General features: G+C 37.9%; 1 protein-coding gene across 1 annotated transcript; it reads right to left on the reverse strand.

Annotated features, from left to right (window-relative positions):
* Window positions 1-3,731: 3,731 nt before the first annotated feature.
* LOC144437083 (excitatory amino acid transporter 3-like) lies at window positions 3,732-13,896 on the reverse strand. Its single transcript, XM_078125955.1, has 7 exons — window positions 13,252-13,896; window positions 8,231-8,273; window positions 7,177-7,490; window positions 6,579-6,812; window positions 6,090-6,284; window positions 5,702-5,836; window positions 3,732-5,133 (listed from the first exon to the last, which is right to left on the reverse strand). The coding sequence occupies exons 1-7, from the start codon at window positions 13,737-13,739 to the stop codon at window positions 4,923-4,925; spliced, it is 1,620 nt and encodes a 539-aa protein (XP_077982081.1). The 5' UTR covers window positions 13,740-13,896; the 3' UTR covers window positions 3,732-4,922.
* Window positions 13,897-16,169: the final 2,273 nt, after the last annotated feature.

A 16,169-nucleotide genomic window follows, 5' to 3' on the forward strand; every position in this document is an offset into this window, starting at 1 on the left:
CTGGGATCCACTCTCCAATCGGCCGATGTGTGTGCTATGACTTAGGACGCCCGCAGCTTATGGCTTTTCTCAAACATTTACATGAGTAATTTATGAGCTCCACAATGGCATTTATATTTGCTAAGTACACTGTTAGAGTTAGTACAAGAAATACACTCACCGCACCGCCCTGTTTTATGTACACCTGAGATAATATGCATATTACGGCAGGTCATTTACATACGGCTAAAGCCTTTTGTTATTACTAGTATGTAAACTGAAGATGGCCGGGAGCAGCATTTATTTTCAGGGTTTGTTCGAAATTTTAGAAGCTGGAAAACATACAGTTTTGTCGAGTCATTGTAATTTTTACACATATACAGTTGTTGTTGTTGTTGTTGTTGTTGTTGTTGTTGTTGTTGTTGTCGTCGTCGTCGTCGTCGTCGTCGTTGTTGTTGTTGTTGTTGTTGTAGATGTAGTTGTTGTTGTTGTTGTTGTTGTTGTTGTTGTTGTTGTTGTTGGCTTGTTTATGATTCGTTTATCTCGACAATTTCCCATAGTTGAGACATCATCGCAACTGTATGGTAAACACTACCGAATTTATAACTGTTTTGGACATTCCATCAATGAAGCTTAGCAAGTCGTTACACTGATTGCTATCGATGTCGAATTGCAGTGACAAATAGTCAATATCAAAATTAATTATTTTGATAATGAATGAATGAATGAATGAATGAATGAATGAATGAATGAATGAAAGAATGAATGAATGAATGAATGAATGAATGAATGAATGAATGAATGAATGAATGAATGAATGAATGAATGAATGAATGAATGAATGAATGAATGAATGAATGAATTGCAAGTTGTCAATAGATTTCTTTCTACTGAAGAGAGTGACTTTGAAGATCTGTGGTTCGAGAAATTAATTCTGATCTTTCCTACATAAACTATATGAATAGGTTACCCGGTTGGGTGGGCCTTTGTGGATGGGCCTGCATACTTAGGGATTGGTATGTTATGGATCAATGTTATATGCTCTCATAGATTGTGCAGTTATGTGATTTATCTTTGTTGGGTTGAGTGACAGGATGACACATGAAACAGCGGCAAATAAATTATCGTGCTTAAAATGGAAAAGGATAGACACATGACCGTGTTTTTGTCAAATATTACACGACACCAAACACTTGGTGGTGTGATTAACTCTATGTACACGTATAAAGTACTCAAAATGAGCGCAACTTTTCAATTATTGAATTGTGCATTGCAAGGTCAGGCATCTGATTGATTTATCAAAATACCCATTCTCTGATTGGCTATCAAGCGACACAGTATCTGATTGGCCATCAATCTACCTTGTACCTTAAGTTCCTATACCTTGTACCTTGTACGTATACCTTGTTGTCTTCACTTTCAAGATTGTCCACCAAGGACTACAATTAACTGGAAGGTTCAAACGAAAGTGCCAGTGGTGGTGGGCATTTAAATGTACCCAGTCTCTGATTGGCTATCAATCTACCCAGTCTCTGATTGGCTATCAATCTACCCAGTCTCTTATTGGCTATCAAGCTTCACAGTATCTGATTGGCTATCAATCTATCCCGTCTGTGATTGGCTATCAAGCTTCACAGTATCTGATTGGCTATCAATCTATCCCGTCTGTGATTGGCTATCAATATACACAGTCTCTCTAGATCTGACTTCGTGATATAATATTCGGTCCAGATTCGATTACCAACACCTGGCTAGCTATCTCATGTACTCACCAACAAAATCACGCAGTTGGAAAATTTCCCAATTGACGTTTATAAGAAATAGCGTTGTTCGTCGTCAAAACATAAATATTATCACAATCTCATAGTGCTCTTACAGTAGGTTATATACACTAATTAATTTCTATGACGCTGTTCTACAAAAAAAATGAAAACTATATCAACAGCCCTCTTGTTGTATAAGTACATGTTTAGGATATTAAATATATATGTACAGTAAAAATAAAAAGCAAGGCAGTTCATGATTCAACAGACATGGTTGTTTACTAGATAAGTATTAGCTAAAACTTTAGTAAAAGTATCGGAGTCTGTCTCTATAGCTCATCACTGTGGTAGAGATACGAAAATCCTACGAAACTCCCGAACAATGAAATTAATTTTTGCATCATGACCTTCACCCTGACCTATATGTTGGAAGTGTATTCACGCGAAAGTTTAATAACGAAATGTACGTTTACCCAGTATGCATGTATCTGGGTCGTGTATCATGTGCCTATGGTGTTCACACCATGATCGTGTCTAAGAGGTCACACAGTAACTATGAGCGGAAATCTGGGTCATGTCTGGCGTAACTACTGCTGTTGATGTATCCGGTTAACGGGAGAAGCCAAAATTAGAAAATTGTATTTTTATGATTTTATGAGTCTACGTACTTTGCGACTCCCGTGGTTTTGATTGATATGTGAGCACCCCAGATGCTGATCCAGATGTCGACAATATTGTAAAACTTTGCATTTGTATGGTGTTCGTAAGACGTACGTCGTAGAGGGCGTCTGTTATGTCCACAACGTCGAGACGTGCAATGGCAATGACGCTATTCGTCCCATAATAGGGGCGTGTAATATTTCATAGATTGTTGTTTTCCTGGTCTACACACAAAATATAACAACCTTTTGACCATATATTCCTACCTGTAAGGAGAAATATTTCTACTAGTATAGTATAGAGATTGATACATTTGTAGCAGCAGAATTCGTACGATATTTTCCTAAGAAAACGGCAATCTAAGCAATAATACGTGCCCCTGTGATTCATCCTGAAGCTTTGTACATGGTTAGAACGAAATGGATAAGTTAGAGACCTACCAGATATATATATATATATATCGCTAAAGTCTATTATTTATTTGTAATATGCGGTGGAGCCAAACTCGACTAGGGAAAGTTATTGTTGGACTCCAAAATTGCCAATTCTGTTTTGTTTATTATAATTATTTTATCATAGGGGTAGTAAACATGTGATGGGATTTTTATTACACAATTTTATCTCGCCTACTCCTTTACTCTGTATTTGTCACACATCATGGAACCTATATGAACGTAGCCTGAACGTAACCTATATGAACGTAACCATTTCAAAGCACTTTGGGAGAAAGAGCACGTAGCTAAGATGATAGCCGAGTGACAAAACGTAACACAAACGTTATTCTCTGATGTTATTTGAAACATATACTATTTGATTAACGTGATTTAAAGTGATTGCCATGGTTACAAATTAACCATGGCAAGACAGGGGAGAAAGCCTTACAGGTTCAAATAATCCCTTGTAGTGTTCATGTACTGATCAGGTATTGTCACAATATTATAATGCAGGTATAAATGTTATGGAGAGAGAGAGAGAGAGAGAGAGAGAGAGAGAGAGAGAGAGAGAGAGAGAGAGAGAGAGAGAGAGAGAGAGAGAGAGAGAGAGAGAGAGAGAGAGAGAGAGAGAGAGAGAGAGAGAGGGGAGAGAGAGGGGGGGAGAGAGAGAAAGAGAGAGAGAAAGAGAGAGAGAATGAGAGAGAATGAGAGAGAGAGAGAGAGGGAGAGAGAGGGGGGAGAGAGAGGGGGGAGAGGGAGAGAGAGAGGGAGAGAGAAGGAGATAGACAGAGAGAGATAATGGGTGGCAAACAACTGACATCAGTCAATTCTTGCTGCATATCAATACCATGAAGCTCTTTTAAACACACAAAAAAGAAGCAGATATTGAGTGATTAGTCTTTATTATACCCTATAAAAGTCGTCAATATCTTTAAAATCTAGTTGCCATGGTTACATTGTACAAATGGCATTTATACACCATGACAGAATGAATCCTTGTAGAAACGTTAACTCTTTCCATCATTATACTACGTTACGAAAACATAATGACCAAATACACATATTTGGTTTACACTTGACTTTTATGCAATTACAAGTGTCAATTTGTTTTTGTTTTTCTATTGTCAACCAGAGTTACAAGTACATTGATCAGAAATGGAAACTGGATATCTATAGAAATATATAGAATGTATAATGGTGACTGGATATCTATAGAAATATATAGAATGTATAATGGAGACTGGATATCCATAGAAATATATAGAATGTATAATGGTGACTGGATATCCATAGAAATATATAGAATGTATAATGGTGACTGGATATCTATAGAAATATATAGAATGTATAATGGAGACTGGATATCTATAGAAATATATAGAATGTATAATGGTGACTGGATATCTATAGAAATATATAGAATGTATAATGGAGACTGGATATCCATAGAAATATATAGAATGTATAATGGAGACTGGATATCTACAGAAATATATAGAATGTATAATGGAGACTGGATATCTATAGAAATATATAGAATGTATAATGGCCAACGATTAACACATGGACGTCTGAAATTTGTTTTTAGCTTGAATCGAACAATGACCTCGTTTTTGCTGTCATTATTTTTCTTCAATTTTATTATTTAAAGTTTGTACAGATTACCTCATCTTTTCCAAATTATAGCTTTTAATACTTAAAAAAAGAAGCAAACTCGCATCCCGTTATAAATAAAATCGTGGTTAATATAATTAAGATTGTTTACATTGTGTTCATAAATCTCAACAAAATTGAATAGCTAGCTGTGACTTACGTTCTATGTTTAATATCGATTGATACAAGGCTTCCGATCGTGAGTTGATGGCGTACTTTACCTTTAACTATAAAATGTACACAAATCTAATAACTATTAGTTGCAAACCACACTGTAGTTAAGCCTTGTGTGATGACTTTAGGAACTACTTTATTGTTAACCCAATGATACGTATACCAGTACTGAGTTATTAGTAGCCTTATCACTGGCGTGTTGATATATTAGAAGTTACATGTGCCACCCACGACTGTATTGCACATATGACGTAGTTATTTATAAGGGTGTATCAAACTGTTGATCGTTAGTGTAGCCAGGGTTTGTTGATCCTTTGACAGGGTATTCTTCAATGTCGATGGCATCTGCAGGGTATCCTAGTTCTGCTTCCTCCTCATCACTTTCTTGTAAGTCTTTTCGTGTGTACTTGTCGATGATCCCGGCACCGGTCGAATCTCCCAGAACGTTTACGGCAGTACGAATACGATCTCTGGAGATGATAAACGAAAGACAAACAAACTGATGATGGAATGTTACACAGTGAAACTAAATAATAGGACGGGGAGGGGAGGGGGGGGGGTTTAAATCACTGCATGCAGTCTTGTTCCACGTATAGTCCATGCACACATTCATGCATATTATCACTCAAACGTAAACAAGTGACGAGTTAATTTTTGTCTTTACTGTAGTAGCAAAGTTGTCAACGGCACGTTTTTAAGATGCACTGTAACTATGTTCACTAAGTGACCAGCAAGACGAGAGTGTTCGTCAGACGGGCGGGTTACAACTGTCAGATGTCGTCATAAAAAGAGAAGTGAGACATCAAGTCAGTACTAGTATATCTTTATAGATGAGGCATGCGCAGTAGCAGTAACTGAGCACACTTATTTGCTGATTTTGTTCCTGTATTTCTAAAGTAAGTGAGATAATCAGATAATCTGCCAGGTAAATTGCTATACGCAATACATGGACTCATGCTGATTATCTGCAACTCTCTACTCTACAAAATATGCATAGGTCTAGAAGGGTATGCTAATCGCCGGAAAGAGTTAACTCACATCAACCAATCAATGACGATGATCAGAGTGACGTCCTCTGCTGGTAAACCGACAGATTCTAATACAATCACCATAGTAACCAAGCCAGCTTCGGGTATACCTGCTGCACCAATACTTGCCAGAGTGGCAGTGATACTAAAATGAAAGAAGAAAAGCTAGTGTGGTGAAACATTTCATACAAATTTGATCATTAGATATTATGAGCATATATATAACTCTATTTCATCTCGAGTTTGCAAATTGCATGAAAATGCATGCATTCCGATTCGAGGTCTTCTAATAGTGATAATGCCCACTCTGAATTCTCTCTTCCTGTCATACCCGAGTTCTCAAATGCCTATAACCCTTAAACACTAAGAAAACAGATCACAATTATTACTTGCCATACCTGATTGTTATGTATTGTCCGATATCTAAACTGTAGTTGTTGATTTGGGCAATGAAAATTGCAGCGACAGCTTCGTACAAGGCAGTTCCATCCATGTTGATGGTCGCCCCCACCGGCAGGACAAACTGTGTCACTCGTTTGTCAAGGCGAAGCTTTTCTTCTAAACACTTGATAGTCACTGGGAGGGTGGCAGAACTGCGGAAAGCAAGTAGAAGACGCCGTATCTGTGAGATTTTAGGTTTTGTGTAGCGTGCACGTGACAACAGAGTGACGTTTATTGTAGAAAACGTGACACTTGTCTCAAGCCTATGAGAAGAGATCTTCCCCGATAGGGGATGGATAAAACAGACTAGAGCTCATTGGTGCAAAGTGACAGTGGTTTTTTATGTACATGTAATGCTATTTTTGCGAGAACATTTCTCTCCGAACAAACCCGGGCGAGAGTATCACAAGTGCACAGAACATACATATCTTATCTTGGTATCTTACCTAGATGCTGTACCGAAGGCAGTGAGCAGGGCAGGCAACACACCAAGTATAAATGTGATGGGATTTTTTCTTGTAAATAACACGTAGAGCGTTGGAAGGAAAATCAAACCGTGAATGAGTAATCCTGATATGACTGTGACACAGTACATGCCAAGCTGTCCTGCAACGACACTCCAATCGTCCATTTGTAAGACCCTGCCTAAAATTAGAAACATGATGCCAAAGGGGGCGTACCTATTAACAGAAAATAAAACAAGAAAACTCGGTGATTATTCAAGCAGCGAAAACTCCATAATACAGTAGTTCAAATCAACACGTTCTTCAGATTATCGAATTCGGAAACTACAAAGCTTAAACTGTAAAGCTTTCTTCCATTTTCCCGCCAATTTTTCATTAAAAGCCTGAATTTAGTGAATTTATGACAAGACTTTTAAAAGTTCCTTTATAGGAACATTTTTGGATATACAAAAAAATGTATTACATAAGAGATGTGGAAAACCAACACAGACGACGATGGTTTAAAAATATATAGGAGTTCATCGATATTCTTTTCCAACTCTGCCTAACCCTCCTCCCCCGCCTCTCCCACGTTACTTACCACATGACAACCCATACGATAGCCATAATTGCTGCATTCAATGCCACGAAAAAGTCTATCAGTATTTTACCAGGAGGACCCATCTTGCTGATAGTAACACCAAGTGCGATAGCGAATGTAATAATCCCCAGGATGTTCATGCCAGAGACGTATGAACTTGTAGGACAGCCACAACAACAGGGTGGTTCAGATTCATCGTCGGTCATATTACTTGCCAGGGTTGATAACATCGTTGACATCGTTCCTGTTACGGTCGTCATATTTGATGCCATCTCTGGCTCAGGGTCATCATCACCTGAAGATACAGTTCTATACTGTGAAAGAGAGCGGAGCAACATATATCATCAACGCATTGATCAGGTTTACAAGTCCTCAAATATTGAAAAGAAACAAAGTTTCAAGACGTGAAGGGAACAAAACAGAATACTGTTTGAGAGCCTTAAGGTAGTTAATTCCAAACACTACAATACATTTTTTTTCAAGTTGTCATTTTTCTACTTCATGGACAATCAGGGGTCGCATAAGTTTATATGTTATTTACCTTCAATGAAATGTAAATAAATAAATAAACAAACAAACAAGCAAACAAACAAATAAACAAACAAACAAACAAAACAAACAAACACATAAATAAATAAATAAATAAATAAATAAATAAATAAATAAATAAATAAATAAATAAATGGACAAACCAGGTTTACAACATCGGATGATGGTAGCGTAAGGCGTCACTATCAATATTACAATTTGTGATTAATTATATGTACTTTATTTCTCTGTACATTTCACTGGATGTCCAAAAAGATGGAGTTAATTGTATTTCTAGAAACAAAACTGTTGTCCACAAGATTGCGTTATGTTCGGAATGAAATGATTAGTTTGATTTGGTTTGGATAGTATACAATCACCAGTGGATAAACATTTGTGTAGCAGTACACACAGTATGGTACAATATATCCAATCAAATTGATTTTTGGATCCGCTCCAGAAAATCCGCATCCCGATAAATCACGATTTCAACTTATTGCTGCTAAAAAATAAATAAGAATCTCACCTTCTCAAAGGTAGCCTGGACCAAATTTGGGGGAAACATATTTCTGTGAAAGAACAAGAGAAATGTTGAAAAAATCGTGACAACTATTTCTAACAGGAGCATTTAAATAACTTGATGATGATGATGATGATGATGATGATGATGATGATGATGATGACGATGATGATGATGGTGGTGGTGGTGGTGGTGGTGGTGGTGGTGGTGGTGGTGGCGGCGGCGGAAACATCTATGTTCCAATGGTAAACAGTCTAATGCATTGACTACGTGAATTACATGTAATGTAACCATACAGAAAGAGAGTGTCTGTCTTGGTATAAGAACACTCTAAGACTTGTGACTGTGTTCATAACAGCATGGCCTAGTGTCATTTCAAACGTCAAGTTATTGTGCTGAAATGTCCTATGTACACGTACGTAGAGCCTATCTTACTGCTAACAATATATACTTATTTACAACATAAATTTATCAAAAGGCATAATTTATCAATCTGGAGGAAATTTCTGGACCTTCAGGTCCCACGGTTGTCCAGCAACCTTTGGTCGGAAAAGGCTATACCATTGGAATCATCAAAATGCATGTGAGGTTTATGCTCCTTCAGTTGTTGCACACGTGTTACACATGTATTGATGGAGTTGTCAGAATAGATGTATCCATAGACATTGGAGAGAGGTTGGGCTATGATTTATGTAGCTCGATCTATGTTTAGCACTTTGTTTTGCGTCACCAAAATAACATCATACAATTTGTAATTCACAATACACTTTCTATCATTTAGAAAAACGCTCGCAAAGTTATGCAGATTGAGATACAACGACTTCGAGAATACTGACGAGCAATTATTTGTATTTCAAATAGCAATCCCTAAAATATCTTGAAGTTAATCGTGTTGTGGACAAGTGTTAATGAAAAGAATGTGTGTACTACGGATTTCGGGCAAAGTTCAGCAATTCATTTACTGAACAAAGAAGAAAAGCTATGAGTTTGAAAATACGGGGTTTCAACCCCAGAGGCACGTATTATTGCTTAGATTGCCGTTTTCTTAGGAAAATGTCGCACGAATCCTGCTGCTACAAATGTATCAATCTCTATACTCTTTTCTCCTTACACGTGGGATGTTATAGTCAAAAGGTTGTTATATTTAGTCTGTAGACCTGGAAAACAACAACAATCTATGAAATATTACACGCCCCTATGGTTTCAACCTTTGCGCTCTCGTATTCCGTAGACCTGAACTATTTGCTGATAACTGAAGGCTAGTTTTCTACACGTTGCCATGTCCTGGTTTCCATGTGAAAAGGCAGGAATTGTGGACGTCAAAATGAATTGTTAGTATTTATGTAGTGGAAAACACGTTTTCCTGGTGGGGAGAGGGAGTAAATCATTCACAATATTGGGTGGGCAGTGGGAGGCAAGTTGAAACCCAGTGGGAGGGAGTTATCCTTCACACCAGTGGGTGGCTCAGCTAAATACCCTGACACAATTTATTTGGGGTGGCGATTCTATTGAAATCATAAATTTTGGTCTGAAACAACATGTATAATTGATGAAAACACTGCACCCACAGCCGGGACATAGGAGTCTACACCACTTATATACCGCTGCTTTCAAAACATCTCCAAAATATGCATGATGGAAAGGTGTATGAAGAGATTTCCCCGTGTCCGCATTTAGCTGAAAAGTTTGCTTCGACAAACTAAACTGTGTGGCTATTGTTTGAAATGGATTGTTTGTAGTCACAAAAGTATATATAGGAGACCTCAGAGAATGTAGTGATTGTATGCATTGCTAATGGGTTTTGGGGACTGGCACACACTGATATTAATACAACGACAAATATTGTTTCACAGTTAACAAAAACAGTAGGAAAACAAATTCTGGTCTGTAAAATGGGTGTTGGCTTTCTTAGTTATCAGTAAGACAACAACAAATACAACAGCGAGGCTTCCTGAACCATATACCTCCTCCTGGCGTGTATTGCATGAATTGACTCCAATAACCTGAATGCCAGGGTTCGATAATCGTCCCTGGGAATAGGTCAGGTTGTGAATATTCGATATTCACACTGATTTTAAAGGTGATGTTACAACAGGGTTGTTATGCATTGGTGTTACACATTATGCATTGGTGTTACACATCTATATGTGAACTATTCAAATCTACTAGTACTACACCGCCGTTGCTTACTGATCTGGTACAGGCGTACGCGTTACGCTTGCGTTAACAACCCCTGGGGTAACAACCATCTCAAACGAGTCAGATAGATGACGTGATTCGGGATTGTTGTGGACTTTCACCTGCGAAAGCTTACTGCGCCATAAAAATACATTATTACACACATTCTAAATAGTTGGACCTACGCCAACCTAGCACCGTCTATGACTTGAGTGGTTTGTGTGTACCTGAAAAGACCGGTAAAATGGATCTTTCCAGACAGCACAAAAGGTTTCAGGCAACGTAATTTATTCATTCTAATTGAATACAACGAATCTAGGACACGCAGTGTAAGTTGATACATCGCCAAGGTGTTCCTAAAGCAGACAAACATATAACCATGTAATACAATGTACCTGGATGTCCCTGGTTTGTCAGACATGTGACAATATGCATGGTAACATGTGAATGTAACCTCAAAATTCCACTTGGGTTATCATGTCAAGGAGAATTTATTAACGTTGTTCGAGAATTGACAATACTGGCCGGAAAAGTATTTCACATATATACAGACATACAGAGTTAATAGTTAGTACTCAAAATGTCACCAGGCAACACAGACGAAATGTTTGCGCAGAAGATCTTACCATGTTTCTTGGTAGCAAATTGAAATTTAAAGAATGGACTAAAACATGCTTGTAAATGACGTTGTCCACTGTTACGTTCACCTTCACAGCTTTGAAAATGAAGAACAAAACTAATAAAGCAAATTGATAATAGATAAATAGTGGAATGGCACTGCACTAGTGCTTTTATGCCGAAGACTAAAATAAATTGTGTAGAACGCTATAACTGCCAAATTGTATATCCCAATATATGTAAACTAAACTGTTTGTCATAAGTTCTTTTTTCATGCATTTATAATTTCCAATACGACATTAGGATGTCTCTGAATAAGGCCAATTTTTCACTTCACCTACTACAATGTTTATAAATAGATTCTTTTTATATCGCCTACTTCAAGGAGAAATACAGCCTTATTATTCTTCTTGCAACATAAATCATTGCTGTAATTTAATACATGTAGTTTTCACTGGTTATACGGGTCAGTATGTTCGCCAAAATCTAATTACTTTTAGACGAGAAATAGCGTGTGGCTACATTTTTTTTGGCGATGAAGTGGATCAGTGAACAATGGATATATCACTGCACTGACAAGCAATTCGATGGTTTACTTCTTGTCAGAGGAGTGAAACGTAAAATGTGATGCAGAGAAAGATGGAGTTGATAGTGTCGTTCTTACTCCATGAGCAATAAATAAATGTAAACATATTGGTGATAATTATGCGAGATTCAAGACAGAAAGAGAAAGAAACCTCGAGATGACGTCACACTCCCATCTATTAAAGCCTTAGTTGTAATAATTGCAACGTTAGTTTTTTTATTTGTTTTCGTCAAAGCTTTTATTTTATTATTTTGTTTCTGATTTTTTTATCCGTTATCCGTATCAGTTTTTATCGACCCGGAGTTTGCACTCAAAACCGTAACGTTACAAAGCCAACTAGACAAAGACAAATAGACAGGTGCGATACAAATCTGTATCTGTATCGCACAAGGTGGACGGATATATTTACTGCCTTACCTGCCAAAAAATCTGACATGAGTTTCCTACTCTATTGCAATAATTATAGAACCCCTACAACCTTTTGACCTTCACAGTTCCAAACTACCTTACTCCGACAAAAACGGCAAATGAGTACGACTCCGCGAGATCTCATTAAAAACTTGAGCGAAACTACAATTATTGCAGCAAAAGGGGGAAACAACATCTGGGTTGGTGGGTGGCCATGGGTATGTCGTAAATACAAGTAGACAGGTGTTTTTATCAATTTAAATTGTCATGGACCATATCACAATTGTCGTAAATCAATGCGACATTTGAAAGTACATTGTACATACATACATCAAAGCCAAGTCAAACAATGCATTTAAATCAGGCAAACTTCTTCTTCACTAACTGTCCATCACCTGTCGGGCGAAAATTTCTCTTTGAAGCTTTCGATTGGTGTTTATGACAATTAAGTATATTTTTTTGGCTTTCAGCCAATAATCACGTTGTTGGTATATACAGTACCCAGTACATGTACTACCTGATGTGAATCATAACATGGCAGAGAAAGTATTTATCGCTGTGAATTATGGGCATAAAGAACGTGAAGAGGTGCGATTGTGTAAATTTAACAAAGCAAACAAGCTTCTCAGTTTGAGTACACACGGTAGTTTTACCGAACATTACAATTGTATGCCAAACAGTGGGTCTTATTAGATTGGGATTGTATATAAAGGCAAATGTCTCGTTCTTTGCGTTGTTGTTGTTGTTGTTTTTTCGAAGTAAAAGGATCTGAACATATTAAGTAAAGAATTCTTATCATTTGATGATAAAGGTGAGATGTGAGTTACAGGGCGTGTCTTGTCGGTACAATTTACAATGTTAGTCATGCCAAGGAGAAAGAAGGTTGAATAGTTTCATGATGTTTTTGTAAAGATAGTCCTAGAGATAAAATCTATATGTACTCATTAGACTTTGTCAATAATATGTTTTAAGAAACTGCTGAAACACACATCCCATCAGATACGCCATTTCTGTTACATGGTTTCATAAATGCTGGTGGTTTATATGATGTTGCTAATATATAAATCTACATTGAGATGTTTATTTAGTTGGGCCATGGATCTATTGGGTTATACTTCCATGATTGGACCGACAAAACAAAGTCCCTGGGCTCATCCTCGTGACCATGGCCATATTTATTCGGCAATGGTTGGACCAGACACTGCACTGGTATAAAAAAAACTAACTTTCTACTTACCGAAGTAAGTCCATGAAGGCATCATCAGCTTTCACCTTCTTGGACGCCCCAGCTCTCGTGAGGTCGTCAGGATCTGGATTTCCAGCACCTGGTTTGATAGATACCACCATAATGATACCAAGGATAACAGCCAGGATTGTAGTGGAAATATAGTAAAGGATAGTACGGCCTCCAAGTTTACCTGAGTTCTTGCTATCCAAGATGGCTAGACCAGCTGTAACACTGGTAAACACGAGTGGAATAATCAACAACTTCAACATATTCAGAAAGAGAACACCAGGGAATGAGATGTACGATATTTGTTTGGCCGTCAGTTTGATATCGGTGTGTAGTTTGATGACAAACCCAATCGCCAAACCCAAAACTACGCCGGTAATGATCATTATAAGCAACAGATTGTCTTTCAATATTTTGAAGCATTGCTCACTACCAGTACGTGGTACTTTCGCATATTTCTTTCCCTTTCCGTCCACTCCTCCGTTCTTCATGTTTGGTTATTTGTTGTATGGATATTTCAACTTTAACTCCAGAATCTTGTACTATGTTTTAGATGGCTACTTCACTGATTTCGTTAGGAAAGTTCGCCGGGAAGTTTATAGTGTGCTGATGACGATGTGGAGTCTCTGACAACAACCTCACCTCACCTTTACCCAAAGCCGTGTGTCAGTTAATATGAGGCTTACTTTTGATATGCAAATAAGCTCTCTACTGAGCTGTACAACAGTACAAAAGTGAAGTGCCTTTAATGGCTGCCTGTTCTCAGTATGTGACCCTGGTCCACTCACACAAAGTATGTGAAAAGACCAATGTCTAAACACCACCCCATGTTCTGCGTTGCTTGCAAGTCAATCTATCCACACGTACTTGCTTTTTGCAAAAAACTCTCCAAAAAATAAACTGCAAAAACAGTTGAAGGTAGACATTTTTGTAAACGAAAAGGAAAATATTCATACATGATATTGTAAATTTTTGGAATGGAATGTTTATTGCATGAAAGGCCACAGGCCCAAAGAGCATACAAAACTTGATTGGAAAAAATACAAAATAACTGAAGAGCTGTTAAAGTACATTTGTCAAGAAAGAAAAAGAAATGAGAATTACTGTCTACATTTCATTGCATAATAAACGAAAGCGGCCAAGTTATGTAACTGAGTTACACCCATGCCAAGGTATTAACCAATCAAATTTGACGACACATCTATTAACACCAGTGCCAGGGTATTAAGGTATCTGTGTGGGCTAGGACGTCAGGTGAATTTATCAATAAAACTATGTAAATCCACTCATACATATTTATTTAGACGCATTGGAGTCGGAACTAGCAAAGGGCATACCGTCAATAAGCAGTAACACAGCCACAAACTTTGACTGATTAAGAGTAATTGACATTTTGCTGGGGAGTCTGATGCGCCCTCTACGACAGATTCCTGAGTAACACACACACGGGGAGTGTGAGAGTCTGCCGTAAAGATGTTTTAGTATTTTAAATGCCTGACTGTAAAACGTTGAGTGTCGGCATTTTTGTCAATTGTTATAAATTTAAAGACGAAAAAAAAAAGTTTGATGGATGACAATTTTTTTGTCATCGTGAGCATGTGCTTCTGACAGAATCAGGTGCCCGCAGAAGTATCGCCCACACTCCGAGTTTAGCGTAAGTTCAGAAGTACGGCGTCGATGTATTATGTACACACGTACACGATCTCAAGTCAAATGATTTTCCTTCCACGTTTTGTTTTTCAAAATTCGGTGAAGGCTGTTTTATGATTGATTAAACTTGTTCTATTTCCAAAAGCCACGGTGTCATCTCTGAAAGCCGGGGCAGTCAATCTTAACTAAACTACATGTATTACTATTCACGTCGTATTCGTTTCTAGACTAAAAGGCAAATATAACATCACCGTCACATGTGCGAGTACGAGTTCACATCGATACAACCACAAGCGATGTATTTCAAAACAAATGCATACGGTACGGTGAATACTGATCGAGCCAAGTTTGGTCTCCGTAGCGGTAAATATAATCCCAGTATGTCTCTACGATGCATGTTAGTCGATGTCATGACTAGCTGATAGTGCCAACAAATATTGAACATTTTATGAACGGCTTAGATACATTTTAAGAGTCGCTTTCCTGAATAAAACAACCATTTTCAGATTGCATGCCGACATGGGCGACACATCAAGTAATCAAAGACACAACAACAAACAAATCCAAAGCAACTGTGTTTATTTATAGCAATCTGCGGATGGAAATCATGATTTTCCCAGGGAATGATACGTAACACACGTCAATATTACACTGAGGACCTAACTGAAACATTGAAACATTTCAATTTTGCTCACATTGTACATTTGAGTCGTCATGGACTATCGAACAGGCAATTTCAGGAACGACGATTTGCATCATACTCATAGACCTCATGTTTGCTTGTACCGCGCCGTTCACACGTGTGAGCTCACACTGTAGGCAAACTCGCTCTAGCTCTGTCTTCTTGGGCTAATGGAATGCGTATGGTTGCCTGCAGACACAAATTTATGGTTGTCTGCAGACACAATTTTTTCTATGTAATTTTTATTGAAAATGCGTAAAATACATAAGATTTGCTGTAGTTCGGTGCGTAGTCTCAGAGGGAGTAATTCGAAACTCTAGTCTGACAATTGTCCTCCAAGGTCATAAGACTCATATTCATAATCTACCGTCACCCCGCGGCCCCGCACGTACAAGCATGACTAGAAGATATGATCACACGGAAACACTGTCCCTCCATTCTCAGCCAAGGCCTCGTAACGAAGTTTGGAACGTCTTTTACCTATTTTCGTTTTCGGCATCGTGGTAGTGTATGCCAAATATGGTAGTGAGTCTTCAAGGGTTGTCCAGCGGCAGCTAAAAGTTTTCATAACACGCTGTAGAATTAAAGT

Source organism: Glandiceps talaboti, chromosome 6 (assembly GCF_964340395.1).
Source record: "Glandiceps talaboti chromosome 6, keGlaTala1.1, whole genome shotgun sequence".
Taxonomy (NCBI): domain Eukaryota; kingdom Metazoa; phylum Hemichordata; class Enteropneusta; family Spengelidae; genus Glandiceps; species Glandiceps talaboti.